The following is a 20,719-nucleotide window of genomic DNA, read 5'->3' on the forward strand; positions in this document are numbered from 1 at the left end:
ACCTTATGAAACTCATGCTCCAGCTAACTCATCCAAAGTATGAATTGATGGAGATAGGCGATAATGTATTCGAATACTCCCCCATGTCTAAGGTTATTTAGTTCTTAGACGTGGGATCGAGATAGGCCGCATAATTTTTTATTTTTCAATACTCCATTGGAATGATTTTGAATTCAAGATGATCTGGCTCTAATACCATATTGATTTCATTCGACAGGAAGTTACTTCAAAAGTCCGAACTAATGAAGAGAAACGAACAAATAACATCGAAAACTATTACATATATGTCCTAATTTAGCAAAAAGTTGTATGGTTGTACATTCCCGTACAGCAAATACATAGGACAATAGAACATTGGTACTTTTTTATGTGCGAAATTGTCCTTTTGAGCTCAAGCTCATGTGAGCTCAGGTCAACAGAAAAAAATGGAAAAGAATTCAAAAAGTTCTGTTTTTTTGTGGTAAATTTTGAGTTTTCAGTATTACAAATTTCATCCTGAAGACATTTGTGGAAGTTCGTGGCAAAAACAATCAATGCTCCAAAATGCTTTTGAAATAACTTTTTGGAGCATCGATTTTGTTTTTTCTGTCATGATTTTCACGAATGTCGTTCTATGATAAAACTTTGTTAGCATTGAAAACATTTGTCGGTTTGTCAGCAAAAAATCAGATTTTTATTTTTATTTTTTCCAATTGTTTTGGATTTTGGTTTTGAGCTCAGTTAATCCGCGTTCCTTTATGTGCTTCTGTCGATGGTAATTCCACTGTGTTTGCAGAGTAGCATTTTGAACATGAACAGAAACGCAGTCTTTATGTGCTTCTGTTGATGGTAATTCCACTGTGTTTGCAGAGTAGCATTCTGAACATGAACAGAAATGCAATCTTTTGTATTGGGCCTGGAAGGTACACTTTAAGACAGTTTGACAGTAACCACGCTATCATGCTGTGTTAGGTTTCGGCCAAGCGGTGAATTACATAACTGAACTTCTACTCTTTGTACTGTGCATATACAACTAAGTACGTAGAAAACCTAGAGGGAATATCATGCATCCATACGGAACCAATCTTCAAAGGCTGCTAATGCGTATCACACTTCGTAAGTGCAATACTCCTTTTGCATAGCTTTGGAATTAAGAATCTTGTACAGTTCATGTGAAAAGTGTTCTCTTGCATATTCCACGCTATTGTTCTTCTTTGTTTGGACAAAATGTCAACTACACATCTACCACTTTTGCATACTGTACTGTATTTGACGAATTTATCTCCTTCCTTGACCTAGTAGCCTGCGCAAGTATAACAGTAGGAGTTTTAGAAGCAATGGACAGTGAGTTCAGAAAATACTCCCTCCGATCAAAATACATGACACTATTACTCTACACAACCTTCAGTATACACAACTTTCAGCGTTTTATTTTATGAATATGCAGTAAAATATTATGAAAACTCATATTGCATAACTACATTTAGTGACAAATATAGTTGCAACATTTGTATCTAACCAATCTAATTAATTTTGAGAAAAGATAACGCCCGCGTCCGTTTGTGATTTGCACTAATCTTGACATTTTTTTAAATTTTTTTATGCCACGTAGGAAGGGGCTGGTGTGTGGGCGTTAAGGAGTTCACCCACACGCCTATTTCGCGCACGCCCACACGCCCGTTTCGCGCACGCGATGTGTGGTGGAACTGACGCCGCGCCCACACGCCCGCATGCCTGTCAGTTGTCATGTCTTCCGAGTGTTACATGGCAACTGAGTGGAACTGTCCGTGCCCGCATGCGTGTCAGTTGCCATGTCTTCCAAGTGTTACATAGCAACTGAGTGGAACTGGCCGTGCCCGCATGCGTGTCAGTTGCCATGTCTTCCCAGTGTTACATGGCAACTGAGTGGAACTGGCCGTACCCGCATGTCTGTCATTTGCAATGTCTTTCCAGTGTTACACGGCAACTGAGTGGAACTGGCCGTGTCCGCATGCGTGTCAGCTGCCATGTCTTCCCAGTACTACATGGCAACTGAATGGAACTGTCACGCAGGGGCACCGGAACCGCGAGGTGACAGGCCGGATGTACAGATCGCGAGGCAGGAGTCCGGACGTGTGGGCATTAGCTGTTTTGCCCACACGCAGACATGTGGGTTGTTTCCCTTATACACCACACAGGACGTGTGGGCAACATCCCTTAACGTCCTGGGCATTATCAGGACCCTTATTTTTAATTGAATAGTGGTCAAAGATAGAGAAGTTTGATTGCGCTCTTTCTTGAAATCAAATTTATCTCCGAATAAAGATAGTACGTACTGTGTACCTAAATAATTGTAGTTGGAAGAAACTATAGTTCTCTTCAACTACAATTATTTAGATACAGAATGAGTACAATATATTGTGTGTGATGCAAGAATGGGGTCGGTGATCCAAACCTTTGTGTTTGTATTTCTCCATGCTTTGTCCATCTCCTCGTACACATCTTTTATTGTTGGACGCCCTATGCTAGAGTGTGCCACACAGAGGACTCCAATCTTTAATATCAATACAAAATCTTCGATATTGACTTCATCTCGAACACGCGAGTCTATAAATTCGTCCAGTGGTTTTTTCCCAGTTACAACATCTTTGGCCTTGAGATAAGAACGGAGAGCAAATTAGGTGCATCAAAAACTTCAGTTCCTTGACTGTAAGTCAACATAAGAAGAACCAATGCTGAGAATAACTTGTGAAATTGACCTGGCCGAGTTCCTTGTGAGTGTAATAGGGATATGATTCTGAAAATATATGCCTGAATTTACCTTCTTGGTGAGAGAATCACGCGCAACAATGTCAAGTTCTATGACCTTTCTTCCTGAGAGAAGCTGCAGCACAACCACACCAAAGCTGTAGATATCACTTGCACAAGTAAGCTTGGAGTGTGTTATGTACTCAGGATCCATGTAACCGATGGTTCCCCTGACATCCGTGAAGACCTTGGTCTCCTCCATTTGCAGCATCTTTGCTAGCCCAAAATCTGACAACTTGGGCTCCATGTCCTCTGTCAGCAAGATGTTGGTAAGCTGTAAAAAAGGAAGGGAATTCAGCACACAAGAGACAAGATTGCTTCGATAAATTTGCGTGAGTAAAAGGCGCTGGCGGTCTGAGAACTTGTGTTGCGGGTGCACTTAAGTCCCACTACTTGCAAACCGAAAAAACACGTCACAGTACTTGCGTTTCGGGCTTATCTAGGTCACAACCGCGAGTTGGACCGGTCCGCTGTTCGGTTTTCTTCTTTCGCGGTCACGCGAGGCTCACGTGTGAGGTGATTTTTGCAAAGAAGACCCTGGTCGGTTTGCTAATCACTTGGGGACGTCCCTGCCTTAGGACAGATGAGGGAGGCGAGAGACGGCCGCGGTGCTGGTGCGTCGAGCTCGTCGGCGGCAAGTATTGAGCTGATGGAGGTGATGGAGAGGCTGCCGAAGTTGAGGACACGGACCCGGACGAGTGCGTCGTCGTGGCGCCCGGCACCGAGGTCTTCTGCCACGACGCACACCCGGTCAAGCAGGAGGATGAGGAGAGGCTGGACGGCCCGGGCTACGACGACGTCGGCGGCGTCCGCAAGCAGCTCGCGCAGATCCGGGAGCTGGTCGAGCTGCCGCTGCGCCACCCCAAGCTCTTCAAGACGCTCGGCGTGAAGCCATCCAAGGGGATCCTGCTCTACGGCCCGCACGGCACCGGCAAGACGCTGCTCGCGCGCGCCATCGCGGCCGAGTCAGGCGCCAACTTCGTCGTCATCAACGGGCCGGAGATCATGTCCATGATGGCCGGCCAGAGCAAGGACAACCTGCGCAAGGTGTTCGCCCAGGCCGAGGCCCAGGCGCCGTCCATCATCTTCATGGATGAGATCGACGCCATCGCGCCCAACCGCGAGAAGACGCACGGCGAGGTGGAGCGTCGGGTCGTGTCCCAGCTGCTCACGCTCATGGACGGCCTCTGCCCGCGCGCGCAGGTCATGGTCATCGGCGCCACCAACCGCCCCAACAGCATCGACCCGGCGCTCCGGCGCTTCGGCCGCTTCGACAAGGAGATCGATATCGGCGTGCCCGACGAGGTCGACAGCCTCGAGATCCTCCGCATCAACTCCAAGGATATGCCCCTCTCGGACGACGTCGACCTCGAGCGCATTGGCAAGGACACGCACGGCTTCGTCGGCGCCGACCTCGCTGCGCTCTGCTCCGAGGCGGCCTTCCAGTGCATCCGCCAGAAGATGGACGTCCTCGACCTGGAGGCGGACACCATCGACGTGGAGGTGCTCAACTCCATGTCGGTGATCATGGACGACCTCGTGCACGCCAAGGAGGTGACCAAGCCATCGGCGCTGCGGGAGACGGGGCTGGTGGAGGTCCCCAAGGTGTCGTGGGAGGACGTGGGCGGCCTGGAGGACGTCAAGCTGGAGCTCCAGGAGACGGTGCAGTACCCGGTGGAGCACCCGGGAAACAGAGGAAGGGAAAAAACGATTTATCATATGTAAAATGTGCAATACGCCCCTCATCGTTAATCACCAGGGTCTTCTGTGCAAAAATCACCTCACACGTAAGCCTCGCGTGACCGCGAACGAAGAAAACCGGACAGAAGACCGGTCCAACTGGCGGTTGTGACCTAGATAAGCCCGAAACGCAAGTTCTGTGACGGGTTTTTTCGGTTTGCAAGTAGTGGGACTTAAGTGCACCCGCAACACAAGTTCTCAGACCGCCAGCGCCTTTTACTCAATTTGCGTGCGCTTTTCTCTCCGGAAAGGAACGCGTGCTTATGTCGAGTGATCGAGGATACAAGGATATTCTCACCTTAATGTCTCTATGTACAATGCATCCATCGGAGTGTGTGTGAAGAAACCTTAGGACAGATGCACAGTCCCTGAGGATCTTCACCCTTGTTGGCCATGAGAGCACAGAGTCACTTCCTGCCAATCAAGAGCAAAACTTATAATTCAACACCCTAGCTAGCTTAAATACTACTGTAGTACTCCCTCCGTCCCAAAATTCTTGTCTTAAATTTATTTAGATATGAATCTATCTAGCCAAGTTTTAGTATTTAGATACGTTCATTTCTAGATAAAGCTAAGACAAGAATTATGGGACGGAGGGAGTAGTAAACATGATAGATCCTTCTTACTGAGCAGATTCTGGGCAAGGTTGCCATTGGCGCAGTACTCGTAGACCAGGTACTGGTCGCTCCCGTCGTCGCAGTAGCCGAAGAGGCATACGAGGTTGGGGTGCCTGACCTTGGACAGCCCGTCCGCCTCCCTGGTGAAGGAGCCTGACATGGCCGTCCGGTGGATGTGCTTGATGGCGACGAGCTGGCCGCTGGGCAGCACCCCCTGGTACACCTGCCCCGCGCTGCCGGAGCCGAGGTAGATCCGGCTGTTGGCGTAATCCAACGCCCGCTCGATCTCGGCCTTGGTGAACCTGTAAAGCCCCGACCACCGGTTGATCACCTCCCCGCCGTGCACCTTCATCTGGTCATCAGACGAGCCCATGGTATCGTCGGCTGATCTTCCCCGGGGTGTCAGGTATTTGACGATGGCGATGGCGAGAGCCAGTATCATGACGGGGAACACTATCAGGATCGCCAACAAGCTACCTGAAAATGTGCTAGGCTGGATTAATTCATTGACTATAAGTCCTTTAACTTTGTTCAAGCATGCATGTATACAAGCTGTCCAAGGCATACATACGTTTGATCCTGACGTAGTCACCTTCTGCAATTTCAATTTCCGAAAGGAAGGACAATGTTAATTCAATTACTTAGGAGAGAAAACGAAAACCTCTTGTACTTGACGCTTCTCAGAGATCAAACCTGTGATAATATCTGGATCACCCTTGCAACCAAGCGAGGCCACCAAGATCAAGACTAGGCAGAGCACCGCTTTCTCCATCTTCAGTTAGTTCCCTGCAATCCTACGGGGACGAACTTTGCGAGTACTCGTGTGGAGCGCCATTTATAGTCAGTCTGACCCTAGTTATCATCGTTGGTAACAGCTAGATTACATTGTGGCCGAGCTGGATATTCTTCTTGCACGGTCCGGTACTTTTGACTAGTTTAAGGGGCTCTCGCCTTCTCGTATGCATTGGTCCTGGCGCAGGTAGCTACGGATGCACCGTTGTTCACTGGTTTGGTTACCCTCTGTTTGGGCGGGGAAACTTGGGCGAATCACTGTCTTGTAGGTTTGCTTTCACCCTTCAGGGCATACTTCGGGCTTTGGACCAATCGTTCGTGGGTCACAGAGCCGGGAGATTGAGGTTCCGCTTGTATTGTGCATTCAAGAGAAATAGTGCAGGAGCTGAGCTCCTAAGGGCATACAGTTTTATTTACAACGACACAAAAGTTTGTCATCTACTGCCTCCGTTTGAAAATAATAATTGAAGATGTATGATTTTCCCAAGTCAAACTTCATTCAGTTTGACCAAGTTTAAATATAAATATATCAACATATAAAATGCCAAATCTGCTTCATTAGATAAACGTTTCTAAAAAAACTTCATTAGATAAATAATATGTTAGATCTTTATGGACTTTTTTATAGATTTAATCGAACCTACAAATGCTTGACGGAGGGACCATCTATCTATTCAAGATATGTATTTTTTTTCTTTCAAATGGAAGTTTTGTATATCTCTTCTAATAATAAAGTAAATACGGTTTCTGGTCGTCCGTCGTGGTATTTTTGCAAAAAAATCCCTCCGTTTTTAGTTAATCAACTCGCAGTCCTTTCTTAAGTGAGGAAAACGTCTCATCGTGCCACTTTTACAAAAAAAAACCCGTCGTTTCCTGAAATCAACCCACAGTCCAGATTTAAGTCAGAAAACGAATTGTTTTTTTGCATTGTTCAGAAAACCCCCTGATGTTTCACGTAATCAACCCGCCCTCCGTATTTTAACAAAAAAAACCTAACTTTTCAGTTAATCAATCCAAATTTTATCTAAAACAAAATTATCCATATTTTTTAAACCGTAACTCCCATTTTAACATGTTATATATGAAATTTGATTAAAAGAATATGTAGAATCTAAATAGGATGTTATTTTTAGCTGTTGAATACTTCTTAAATATTATTTTTTGTGCAAATTTAATCTGTAGTGTACGGTCTTTTTTTTCTCTTTTTCTGGCGACGATACGAATTGCAATAAACATCCATTAAATTAAAACCAAATCGAGAGGAAAGAAAACATCGTTAACCACACATGCTCACCTTTGAAAAACCTGGTGGGGAGAAACAACATATTTTTCATCTTATTTCGGGTGACTGTACATTCAAACGCGTTTTCGTTGTGTGAGCACTAAAGCCATCGTCGGCAACACAAATGTGATGCCATTTGAAAATATATTGCGTTCAGAGCATGTATTATTTTCTCTTCCGTTGCGACGCACGGGCCCTTTTGCTAGTTGATCAAACTACAATATAGACAACCCCTAAAAAAAGAGGTCCAAGAACCTAACCTCCAAAAAAAACTCGTGGGCCTTGTGCCGACACTAGATGTCACACCAACAAAATGAAGAGGAGGTCAGAGGACTAAACTGCTAAGGGAAGTCGTTGCCACTGCAGCGACAAAACTTACAAACCGGACATGGACCGAGGCGAGTGCTTTGTGAGTACGGAGGTCTTCGAACGGGCCCTCAACTTAAAATGGGAGATCGTAATAGTTTATGGCCCGACCAATCACCGCCATCCGTGGCCTACCTCGCCGAGCTTAGGGCGAAGGTCTCGGCTGCCCGACTCCCACTGGTGGTGGGCGAGACTTCAACCTTCTCCGCTTCGCGGAGGATAAGAATAACGATCTAGTTAACTTCCCGCGGATGCAGATGTTTAATGACCGCATCACCGACCTTGGGCCCTGGGAATTATATAGGGTTGGTGCCAGATGCACCTGGACCAACCGCCAGACGGACCCGACGTGCTCCGTCTTGGATCGTGTCTTGGTTTCGGGAGCTTCGTTGCCCCCCTTGCCTCCCAGGCGATCACCCAGATTGGGTTGGATCACGTCGGAGGACTAAACTGCTAAGGGAAGTTGTTGCCACCGCGACAAAACTTACAAACCCTAAGCTGGTTGGCTAGGAACCCACTGGAATTTAAGCCCAACGAGCCATCTATGCAGTTGCATTCGACACCATTGAGTTTGGATAGGAAGCTTTATTCATCAGATAGACGCTCCCACCACCACGAAGGAAGCACCGCCATGTAACTCTACTGACGGTGTCAACTACCAGGGGTACACGGGTAAACCAAAAGTCGGCCCACCGTGAGTCCGTGACGGAAATCAGCACATTAAACCATGGTGTGACCCAGATCAGCTAACCGGCTGGCGGCCTCATGAGAACACATCCGTCTATTTGACGATCAAGGCAAGCTATCCTAGGGATCTTGGAGGATATGTGCTCGGTCGTAACTGACGTGGAACCGTATAAGCCATGGGCATTGTCCCCTGGGTAAACAAGGCTAGGGTCACAACATGAATCATCTAGTATCGATACACCTATCTCTCCCTAATAGTAAAGCACATAGTGCTTCTCTCGTCCGTCGTGACAATTTTGCGAAAAAGCCCCTCTGTTTTCGAGGATTCAACCCGCAGTCCTTTCGTAAGTCAAGTCGAACCGTTATTTTACATTTTGCACAAAACCCCCTATATTTTATCCGAACTAACCCGCAGCCCCTCTTTTAAGTGATTATGAACCGTTTTTTCCAGTTTTACATAAAACCTCCTTTCGTACGATCAAATTCTAATTAAGGTAGCCAGTTGACCTGTAGCATACACCTAAGTTAAAAAAACATATAAAAAAGGTTTTGCAGGGAATCCTCGCATGGGCCGGCCCAAGCATAGGGACCAGCTATACTACGCTCTGCTCGATGGAAAATAAACAGCACACCCATTTGGGCCAGCCCATGGGCGGGGGCCTGTTTTTTAGTTTTTTAATTATTATTTATCTGTTCCTTTTTATTTTTTCTATTTCAAATAAATCAATAAAAACTTTAGAAATTCAAAAAATTATATTTACATAAATGTTTGATAAAACATAAAATATTTGCGAATTCAAAAATTGTTCGGGATTTTTGTAAAAATGTTTCCATATTAAAAAAATCATAATTTTGGAGAAAACATTCGTGAATCAAAAAAGTCACAATTTCTTTAATGCAATTAAAAAAATGTTTGATAATTCAAAAAATGAACTAGAAAATACTTGAAAATAGTTCGTAATATAAAATATTGTTTGGAATTAAAAAAATGTTTATAAATACTAAAAAATGTTTTCGATTTTAAAAATGTTCCCAAATTTATAAAAATGTTCACGAATGATCGAATGTATGCAGTTCAACAGTAATGCTTCCGAGTCTTTCAGATTATATACCTGAGTGAATTTTGAAGAATTAATTGTGAGGGTGAATCGGAATATTATAGTATATTTTAAAAAATGTTTCTTGAAATTCAGAATAATTCTTTGAGTTACCAAGTTTTTTGACAACCATGATATTTAAAAAAAATCTGAACATTGTTTCAACTTGTGAATTGTGAATAAAATTAAAAGAAGAAATATTTTCTTGCATTAATCTTGCGATGAGATATGAACATAATGTGGTCATCGCCATTGAAGATGGTGGGTTTTTTTCTCCCGTTACAACGCACGGGTCCTTTTGCTAGTGTGATCCTAAAAGATCTCTCCATTGTACACCAGACCAACACTCATACGACCATCAATATAGTCAAGCACGAGAGTCAGGATGTAAGTGGGCTGTTCCCTGGACACTCTTGGACTTGGCCACATTGCCCATTACTTTTTACGTGGGATTAAGTGATAGCCCAGTTAATTTTTATGCGGGAATTATGGCGTTCATATACTACAATATTCATACTTTTTCAGATAAAAATACTCTAAATCTTTCTTCACAAAAAAATACTTTCTGAGACAAAAATACTGTCCATATACTGCAACAAAATAGACTTTGTCAGATAAAAATACTCAGAATCTCTCTTCAGATTAATTCATCTGCCCTGTACAGGATAGCACTAAACAAGTACTTACAACAACCTAAAAACCAGCAGCAACAAGGGTCGGGCATAATGACAAACAGATAAAGAACAGGAGCATCAGACACAACAGGTTAAATTCACGGTTGTCATCTGTGCATCAATAGTAGTGATTCTGCTGATAAGAGATCCCTTGCCATCTTTGGTGGGATACAAGAAGGCATGTAACTCTGCCACGATTTCTTTTTCTATATCAGCATTCATCAAAGCTTGGCTGAAAGACTGCAGTGCAGCAATGAGGACACAGGAAGTTTCTTCTGTGTCCTTGGGGTCATCATGTTCAGTTACTGATTCCTCCTGCTACAAACAGGGATTTCAATGTAAGCAAGAAATTGAACTGTATGCATAGACAGAAATAATTGACCTTCAATAGGCAACATATGCTTGTTGTTCAGATTTTTTTCTTAGATAGTCAACCATTGTGCCATTAACAGCTGCATTGTCTAATGTTATACTAAAGAGTTTGTCTTCAATGTTCCAATCTTGAAAACTCTTTAACAATACATTAAACATTGATATTCCATTATGTGGAGTCTTTACCATAAAAAAACCTTATGATCTGTTTTCTCAAAGCCCACTTTGTGACAAAATGGCAAGTTATGCATAGATATGACAAAGTTTGATTAGACGGCCACATATCAGTTGTTAAAGAGACTCTGCCTCTATATTTCTTGAAACCTTCACGGAATTTTAATCTCTCTTCATTAAACTGTTCCATGCAATCATCTTTAATAGTACCTCTAGAAACCATGCTAAACAAGGGATTCAAGCTTTTCACAAAGTCTCGAAAGCCACTATACTCAACAAATGAGAAAGGCAACTCATCCATTACTATCAGTCTAGCCAACAACTTTCTAGATGCAATCTGATCAAAACTCCATTGCTGAAGCATAGATCCATGAGGAGATGAAATTGAGGACTTCAACTTGTCAACAACAGGGGACAAATCTGACCTTTTTTCGCAAGCAGCCAAGCGCCTTTGTACACCATTAGTACCCACGCCACGTCCAGCTGGAAACACCTCAAGACAGTGGTTGCACTGAGCTTTGACAAGTATGTTACGATGATAAATATGTTTGGCATCCCTCCAAACAACAGAAGTTAATCTTCGTGTCTTTCGGACTGTTAATTGGCAAGCATAAAAATAAAGTCAACTCACAAGAACATTTTTAAAGTTGTAACTATATACAAGAGTAATTTTGGAAGATAAAAACGAAGCCAACTCACTACATGGTACAAATGAAGTAGTCGCTGGAGAAGGAGATCCTAATATAGATGGTGACATCGCGGGCGACTTTTTTGAGGCTGCAACTCCTCCTTTTGGTTTTTCCTCTTCTTATCTTGCTTCTTCCTCTTCTCTTCCCTTTTCTCTTCCCTCTTCTCTTCCAGCCTTTTTCCTTTTTGCCTTCTGCCTTTGTTTCTTCTTCTGCCTCTCTGATCTGTAATGCAAACGTTGGGGGTCAAAATATATATCAAAAAATACAGTTAATGTCACAGGAAAACACATGAGGGCGAGGGACTTACTTCTGTTGCTCTTCAATAGCATTCCACACATGTTGTTCCTGGTCCATGGCTTCCCACTTTTCAGTTTGCTTGTCGATTGTCAACGCCACTTGGTCGTCACCCATGGTCACTTCAATGAAATCTGCATTGAAATGCCATATTAGATGTTTCAGCAGAACATAAGTTCAGATTTGGTTCATCTAACATTCTAAAAATAACATCGACAAGCATTGGCTTTCTAACATTCTAAAATTAACATTCTAACATTCTAAAAATAATTGGCAATGGCATAACAGTGATAAAAACAGCACAAGCATTGCAGGCAAGGAACGAACTAAAGATAGTCACTGAAATGCATCAATTAGCATCTGGGAAGGGTTTTGAAATATTTTAATTTTTAATTTTATTAGAAAATATTCTAAGTTTCCGATGATCGGCAGCTGCTGCATCAGAATTCTTTTTCGAAACATTTCAAACTGGTCATTGGTTTTTCCTTTTTGTCCGGCCTCCACAAAGTGCACTCTTAGTCTCCTGATTCATGGGGTGCCAGTCGATGCCCTGCACTTCTTGCTGTTAGTGCTCAAGCTCAACCACACCAACTAGTTATCCTATCAGTACTGGCTGCTATGCTATCAGTACTGGCTGCTATGCTATAGGTTTCAGGCTGACAAACTGTATACTTATCGCCATATGAGCTTCTACAAATCAGCAGAAATATGGTAGCTCATTCCTAGTTGCTAGTCACCACAATACATGCACATGCTGATTTCAGATTAAAAGATTAAGTAGCTGGGTTCAGATTGAAAGATCAAAAGTTCATGCACCTGCTGTTAAAGGTTGCAAACATTAGTACATATATGTGTAAAGTGCTAGCATGTATGATGATTTCCTAACCCCTGCAATGGCAATGCTATGGCTGCATCTAAATTATGCATCAAATTAACATCATGTAGATTCAGAAAAGAAACTAATCATAAGTCTGTGATTCTACAAAATGCAGTAAATTATGTAGCAAATTAACAACACGTAGATTCAGAAAAAAACTAATCAAACCCGCAGGCGCAACCAATCAAATTTGTTAAAGACTGAGAGGAAGAATGACAAGTCACTGACTGCTCTGCTCTTGTCATGGCCGGGGACTCGTGCGCTCGTCCCTACCTTCTAACCAGATCAGCTTGTTCTTTAGTCTCCCCTTGCTACAAATAACATCGCGGCAGCCAGGCCCGAGTAATCCGCCGCCGTGGCTGGCTAGGGTTCGTCGCGGAGGAGAGGCTGGCTGTTGGGGAGGGGAGTGGAAGGTGAGGTCTGTGCATACCTGGGAGCAGAAGAGGAGGAGGCGGGGGAGCAGGTGCCGGGATTGGGGAAGGAGCAGCCACACAAGGCTCGGCTTTCTCCACGATGACCCCCTTTGACGGCGGAGGAGGAGCGGGAGCCAAAGATGGCATCGGCAGGATGAGTGAGAGAGCAGAGGACGCATTCCCGCAAGGTTCTGCTCGATCCCCAGGGATTTCCTTGGACGGCGGTGGCGGCTGTGATGGATCCCCAGGGATTTCCTTGGACGGCGGTGGCGGCTGTGATGGATCCCCAGGGATTTCCTTGGACGCCGGTGGCGGCTGTGATGGATCCCCAGGGATTTCCTTGGACGGCGGTGGCGGCGGCGCCATGGATTCGGAGCGGGATGTGGTGGCACAGTGCGGTGGAGATGGGGCGAACTAGGGCATGGTTGCAAAAATTATGGACTACCCATGGGCTTTTATGGGCTATCCATTTATCCCAGTTAATTTTTATGGATGTTCACAAAAGCCATTTAAGAATTTTTTGGTGGATGGCATATGTGGGACTAGTGGGTCCCAGCGCCATTTACATCCTGACACGAAAGGGTTTACCTCCATCGTGAAGGCTTGAACTCAGGTAACTGCCCCATGTGATTCTCATCTAGCCTTCTTAATACGTGTAACACCCAATCAAGACCATTACCAGTATTATGAACCGATGATTGGCGCACCAGGCATGGGTTGAGCTGCGCCCGAGATTGAATCTAGATGGGATCGTCCATCATCGTTGGCATCTACCAAGCTGTTTGTTCAAACTGATGTTAGTTAAAAACGAGGTTTGTTAAAAAATAACTTATGTTATCCAAGTTAACCGGGCTCATAAATTTATATATGTATTTTTATAATAAGTATTTTTTTTGAAATTGTTGTGAAGTCTTTTTCTACCATTCCATTTTTGACTTGAATCTATGGTCAGATAGCCGCCTAGCCTGGTTTCTGTATAAAACCGCTCGAGTTTAGTTTGCTAAAGTGGCGTGATAAGCACTCCGCCTTCGGGAGAAGGAGGTTGAAGCCGAATGCTGACCCATTTGAAGTCTAGCGATTGGATGTGTCGTGTTAGGGTGTGTTCAGTTCGAGGGATGGCATGGAATGGCATGGGTCCGACTCATCCCGAACCCACGTTCTCGTGTTCAGTTGGACCTGGAACCGGCACAGAGTGGTTCCACTCGATCGAATATTCGGTCCAGATGCGGAACGAGGTCATACCTCGAAATCGGCCAGACCACGCGGAACAGCTACGCTCCCACTCGCCTCGCTCCGAGGTGTGCTGCCTCCCGCTCCTCCCCCCCCCCCCTCGTCCCTCCCTCCACCAACATGGATCTGAGCTGCGACCCGTCGGCCATCGGCCGCCTCCCCCCTCCTCCCTCCCCTCCCCTCCTATCCTCTCCATCCCCGGCGGCAGCGTCGGCCGTTTCGCCACATCCCCGGCGGTAGCGGCAGCCGTTTTGCACCGTCGGCCGGCGGCTACCCCCTCCCCTCCTCTCCTCTCCATCCCTAGTGGCAGCAGCGGTCGTTTTGCGCCATCCCCGATGATAGCGGTGGCCTTTTCACCCCGTCGGCCGGCGGCCACCTCCCCTCCCCTCCTCTCCTCTCCTCCTCTCCTCGCGAGTCCCTCCTCTCCAAACTGCCTGCTAACTCTGCTAACATTTTTCTCTCTCGTTTTGCAGCCGCTGGACAGAGGGAAGCTCGACAACAACTGGACAGAGGGAAGACTCTGTCATTTTGAAGGTAAAATAACCCAGTGCTCATGTATATGCTGCTAGTGCTCATGTTTATTTGTTGTCTAGTGCAATATATATGTTGATAGTCCGCATAATTTGTAGATGGTGAAGAAGATGAACAAAAGAAAAAAAGATGGTTAGAGGAGTTGCTGTTTTTGTTGCACTACCTGTAGTGGCAACAATTGTTCGGGCTATAGTAAGGAAGAGAAGACCACATATTACCTATGGCCCAATGCATGAAAGAGATCGAATTAGATACTTGCATAATTAGACTCACTGAGGAGCACTATACACGGCATTGTATGGTATGCTTCTCAACCCACAAATCTGATGCCATTTTATGTTTGTATTATGCTAATCACTTGAACATTTTTTGTAGACCCACAAACCCGATGCCCCCTTCTTGAATACCCCAATTGAACATTATCATGCCTTGGCTTCCATTTATGGGACAATCGAGGCTAAGGGGCTAGGTGCTAGGTCTGACAATGATCTTCTTTCTATTGATATCGAAGACTAGGAGAATGCTGAGGTGAACATGTCACCAAATGTTGGTGAGTCTTGTGACCCAGAGCTCCACCCAAAAAGAAGGCTAAGGTAAAGAACATTGTTGATGATCCACTAGTAATCACTCTCAAATATGGGTTCAAACTTGTGGCTGAAGCGCTTGCGAAATCTAGTGGAGATTTATGATAACATACCCGATGAGCTTTGAGATGTAGTCTCTATATTTCCACATTTTGATCAAGAGCACCTAGCCCACTACTATGCTCATCTTGTGGAAAATCCCAAGATAGCAAGAGCCTTCATGAAACTAATCCAAATCAACAAGTCTACTTGGATGAGTAGGTTTGTGAAGAGGAATTTCTAAATTCGATATGGTTGTATGGTCGACAAGTATGTGAACTTGACACATGACTGATGTGCACTTTGGCTGCTTTTGGAGATTTCGTATGTGAACTTGACATGTATGATTATTTCACTTTGATGCTTTTGATAATTTCGTATCTGAACCTTGTTATATGTGCACCATGTTGAAAATTATGTTATGTGTTGTCCTTTATGTGTTATAAACTTGTCAATATCTATTGTTATGTTGTCTTTCTTCAAATTACAAACGAAACGCTGCTGAAATTTTTAATTTTATGTCGTTCCATTTTTCATTACGTGCTTCCAACCAAACACCGGAAGGAACCGACCCGTTCTACTCTTTTTCTCCTACCAAACACGGGAATGGAATGGACCCATTCCTATGGAATGGAACCATTCAATTCCATGCCAGTTGGTCCCCCAACTGAACACACGCTTAAAGCACGACGAAACCACAAATTAATTTTAAGACCAATTTTTAATTGGCACCCAAAAACTTGATTTAATAGACACAAAGTTTTAATGTAAGTTTTTTGATTTTTCCAGCTTATGGCACCTTTAACCTATGTTATGTCTTCCTTTCAGGAGGCAGTACATCCTCTTGATCGAGTTGTTTTACGTGATGGTTCTTCTCAGGAAATCTTTTCTGCCCCGCAGTTCGGCATCCCTTTGTTGAGATGCACCTTGGCGTTGGAAAAACACACACGACAGATGAACTAGTTCCCCATGAGATAAGATCCTAGGGTCGGCCATGTTTTCCCATCCAAGTCTCGAGGGCTGCTGCATTGATGATTCAATGCAGTCAATTTGGAAGTGCAATACGGCCGAGGAGATTATGATCCTCAGGTACGTCAACCATATCCAACCTGAGTTTTAGGGGCTACTACACACTGCGTTTCTGTTCATAAAGTATGCTCCCGAGCAAGGACTTGATCCTTAGGACGATTTCGCGAATCGACTTGAGTCTGAGCGGCTACTAGGATCAATTTTTTTATTCCGTCCTTCAGGTGCATACTAGACTTTAGACAGGTACACACCTTGAGGGCTACTGCTATACATCTCGGCAGAGAATAAACTGCACCAATCGAAAAAAAATCCACAAAACAACTCGAAGATGGAGGTGGTGCACTACCTTGGAAGCAGTACGGTGTTGGATCTAAGTTGCGAGCCACTGGCTACATAGGAGATTTTTTCTGAGTGAAGCTCGACTGAATTCGTTCAAGCTTTTCAAGATCGAGGTGATCTATGAGACCTCGGATGTCGTCTTTCATTGGAGCTTGACTGCAAGAAGACACCTCAGATGCAGTCCGACATTGGAGCTCGGCTGCAAGAGGACACCACTGCTCAGGAAAAACTTTAAACCCGAGGTGTGGCATGAAAATAACAAGGAGTCTGTTAAGGCCAAAAAATTAAAGGGGCTCCTCGGATGCCCGACGTGTGAACTCTCAGGATACACCTCGACGATCCTTGAGATCCGACATGAGAAGATTTATTTAATTAACTTTCAAGACCAATGACAGAAGATGAAGAAGAGTTCAAAAGAACTGAAGAGTGTACCTAACTTGAAGAGCGATTCGGGAGCTATAAATGGTGTCCTGGATTAGGGGGTACTCACCATGTCGTCTCACGATTAGGAGGTCCTGGCCAAGGACCCCATGGCGGTTAATTAACGGGCCACTTTTAAAGGCACATGACGCATACAAGGGAGATTCCATAAGACTTGACGCGCAAGACGAGGACTCTTGTAATCCAGGCCTCCAGTATATTATATAAACCGATGCTAGCATAGTCAATAGATAATCTCATATTCATTAGAATCTTACACAACAATCTTGTGGTGGTGGATACATGTACTTTGTAATATACCCCATACCATACCATCAAAAGCAGAACATAGAGCATTATCTCTTCAAGAGATCCCGAACATAGGTAAAATATATGTTTCCATGCTACCATCATTTCAAGATGCTTAGCTTAGGACCCCTACCTCGAGATATGTATGATTTAGCACCAACGAACACCAATAATAGAGTGTCGGCAACAGGGGCGCAACCGCCAACACCAGCAACAACATCCATGTTAAGGAATAGGTTGACTACAAGGCAGAAGATCGTTGTTGATTGATCCAATGACCTATATGTTCTCCTAGAGTGGCGTGATGTCAGCTGAGCTTTCCTTGCAACGGCGCCAGAAATTGCCGTGTCGACGGCACCAGGAATCATTCAGCTGCGGCTACGCCTTAAGGGACTTCCTAGGCAAGTATGCAAAGGATTTCCCACGTGGCCTTGGAGCCTTGCGTTGGTGTTCCCTCAAAGCGGAAAGGGTGATGTAGCACAGCGGTGGTAAGTATTTCCCTCAGTTTGAGAACCAAGGTATCAATCCAGTGGAGGAGTATCACAAGATCCTACATAAACACAAAAAGCTTGCTCCCAACGCTATGAAGGGGTTGTCAATCCCGTATAGATTGTTTGCCAAGTGAGAACTGAAAGCAACAAAGTAACAAAGCAAAGTAAAAGCGGAGGTGTAAACGATGGATGTGAATAGACCCGGGGGCCGTAGTGTTTACTAGTGGCTTCTCTCATGAAAGCAAGTAGACGGTGGGTGAACAAATTACTGTCGAGTAATTGATAGAACCGCGCAAAGTTGTGACGATATCTATGCAATGATTATATCTATAGGCATCACGTCCAAAACAAGTAGACCGATACTTTCTGCATCTACTACTATTACTCCACACGTCGACCGCTATCCAGCATGCATCTAGTGTATTAAGTCCATAAGAACAGGGTAACGCCTTAAGCAAGATGACATGATGTAGAGGGATAATCTCAAACCAATGATAAAACCCCATCTTTTTACCCTTGATGGCAACTACTTGATGTGTGCCTTGCTGCCCCTACTGTCACTGGGAAAGGTCACCACATGGTAGAACCCAAAACCAAGCACTTCTCCCATTGCAAGAATCATAGATCTAGTTGGCCAAACAAGACCCAAGACTCGGAGAGACTTACAAGGATATCAAATCATGCATATAAGAAATCAGCAAAGACTCAAATATATATCATAGATAATCTGATCACAAATCCACAATTCATCGGATCTCGACAAACACACCGCCAAAGAAGATTACATCGGATAGATCTCCATGAAGATCATGGAGAACTTTGTATTGAAGATCCAAGAGAGAGAAGAAGCCATCTAGCTACTAACTACGGACCCATAGGTCCGAAGTGAACTACTCATGAGTCATTGGAGGGGCGATGATGATGATGAATAAGCACTCCAACTCCAAAGTCCCCTCCGACAGGGTGCCGGGAAGGGTCTCCAGATGAGATCTCGCGGAAACGGAAGCTTGCGGCGGCGGAAAAGTATTTTCGAGGCTCCCCTGATTTTTTGGTGAATATTTGGGAATATATAGGCCAAAGATCTAGGTTAGGGGGTGGCCAGGGAGGCCACAAGCCCTGCCACCGCCGCCTCCCCCTGGTGGCGGAGTGGGGGCTTGTGGGCTCCCTGGAGCCCACCTGGCTTGGCCCAGACACCCCCTGATCTTCTTCCGTTCGAAAAAAAAATCATTTCGGGGTTTTTCTTCCGTTTGGACTCCGTTCCAAAATCAGATCTGAAAAGAGTCAAAAACACAGAAAAACAGGAATTGGCACTTGGCACTGAAATAATAAGTTAGTCCCAAAAAAGATATAAAAGGTACATAAAACATCCAAAGAAGACAAGATAACAGCGTGAAACCATCAAAAATTATAGATACGTTTGAGACGTATCATGGGAGAGATCAATCAACTCAATTGTATGAGAGCTTCCATAGAATACAAATGAATGATATTTGTTTTGCTGAACTCTGTTGTAACAGACCGAGACAGACACTCTAGATGCCTTCGACATATTTTATTATGCCTGCATGATTTATTTGGTTGTTACATTCATCATCGCATTATTCACATTGCATCAGCACTCCTTTGCTATTCTTTTCTAAAACTGTATCCGCTTATAGTTTTTACTTCTTCCAGTTCTCTTCATTGACCGTTTCAAGATCAAACACACATGCACGTACGCGCCCGTGTGTCGGTGTGAAAATCGACAAAATTTTTGGTAGGGGGTCCTGAGCTATGGATCTCGGAGGGATGGTAACATGAACAAGGAGACGATATTTACCCAGGTTCGGGTACTCTTAAGGGAGGTAAAACCATATGTCCTGCTTTTGTTTATACCAATGTAGAAGTATCAAGTACAGAGTTGATCTACCTCGAGATTACCAGATGTGTTCTAACTCTAGGGCTAGGTGGATGATTTTTGTTGATGTATCTCCCCTCTACGAGCTAAACCCTATGGCTTATATACATGCTAGGTAGGGTATCTAAGGTTACAAGGTCAGTATCTTGGCGTGGAGGTGGCAGGAGAAGTCTTGGAGTATACGTCAAGCCTTCGGGAGATGCAATCCTGACCACGCCCTATTATGCAGCTTCTAGAGTCCATATTGAGAAATAGGAGGACCCATCGGCCCAATCAGAGGAGCCTGTGCCAACCAGGTTAGTACCCCCTAGTCCACGACACCGTTAGTAGCCCCCGAACTGCTGTTCTATGCCGAGGACGATTCCCTCGATGAAGATACCCTGATATCCAAAGTCTTTCGCTTGACAGACGAGTTCCGCTTCACGATTTCCAAATGCCTGAATGGCTCTCAAAAGAAGCGACATCTTATAAACAAGATCTAGCTGAACTCATACTTTTATCGAAGAGGCGTGGTAACTTAGCCTCGAAGGCCGACCATGTAGGTGTGAATAATACCACCTAGCCCGGTAACTTTACTGAAGCGGTGCACCCCACAATGGGTCGATCAGTTGTTGCCTACTCCAAATAATGGCTCGAGGCAGCCTTTTTCCTTGCGCGTCCCATCAAAGTGAAGATCGTGCCCATTTTCTTAGGGATACCATCAAGATTTTGTTTCCCCCAATATGTACAATGGCATCTTTTGCAGGAGTGGCTGATACGTCTCTGTTGTATCTATAATTTTTGATTATTTCATGCCAATATTCTACAACTTTCATACACTTTTCGCAAAATTTTATATTATTTTTGGTGCTAACTTACTTATCTAGTGCACACTGTGAGTACTTGTTTTTTATGTTTTTTGTTTCAGAGAGATTCCATATCAAACGAAGTACAAACGCGATAAAAATTTACGTAGATTTTTATGGAATATATGTGAATTTTGGAAAGAAGAATCAACGCAACACGATGCT

The 20,719-nt window shown here is 44.4% G+C and overlaps 2 protein-coding genes and 1 long non-coding RNA gene across 4 annotated transcripts; all 3 read right to left on the reverse strand.

The window, feature by feature from the left end:
- Window positions 1–1,116: 1,116 nt before the first annotated feature.
- LOC123404547 (probable serine/threonine-protein kinase PBL28) lies at window positions 1,117–5,895 on the reverse strand. Its single transcript, XM_045098474.1, has 7 exons — window positions 5,817–5,895; window positions 5,695–5,718; window positions 5,133–5,600; window positions 4,805–4,920; window positions 2,780–3,040; window positions 2,414–2,611; window positions 1,117–1,282 (listed from the first exon to the last, which is right to left on the reverse strand). The coding sequence occupies exons 1-7, from the start codon at window positions 5,893–5,895 to the stop codon at window positions 1,214–1,216; spliced, it is 1,215 nt and encodes a 404-aa protein (XP_044954409.1). The 3' UTR covers window positions 1,117–1,213.
- Window positions 5,896–9,935: 4,040 nt separating this feature from the next.
- LOC123401778 lies at window positions 9,936–11,429 on the reverse strand. 2 transcript variants are annotated; one of them, XR_006611183.1, is made up of 3 exons: window positions 11,267–11,429; window positions 10,993–11,161; window positions 9,936–10,336 (listed from the first exon to the last, which is right to left on the reverse strand). It is a non-coding gene; the product is annotated as an uncharacterized LOC123401778 (long non-coding RNA). The 2 variants fall into 2 exon arrangements; XR_006611184.1 differs by having other exon boundaries at window positions 9,936–10,339.
- LOC123405454 (neural Wiskott-Aldrich syndrome protein-like) lies at window positions 11,430–13,291 on the reverse strand (the record flags this gene model as incomplete). Its single annotated transcript, XM_045099128.1, has 3 exons — window positions 12,858–13,291; window positions 11,564–11,684; window positions 11,430–11,478 (listed from the first exon to the last, which is right to left on the reverse strand). Coding segments are annotated over exons 1-3 (519 nt in total), but the record flags the coding sequence as incomplete, so codon positions are not given.
- Between the last annotated feature and the right edge of the window lie 7,428 nt (window positions 13,292–20,719).

Source organism: Hordeum vulgare, chromosome 6H (assembly GCF_904849725.1).
Source record: "Hordeum vulgare subsp. vulgare chromosome 6H, MorexV3_pseudomolecules_assembly, whole genome shotgun sequence".
In the NCBI taxonomy this organism is placed as follows: domain Eukaryota; kingdom Viridiplantae; phylum Streptophyta; class Magnoliopsida; order Poales; family Poaceae; genus Hordeum; species Hordeum vulgare.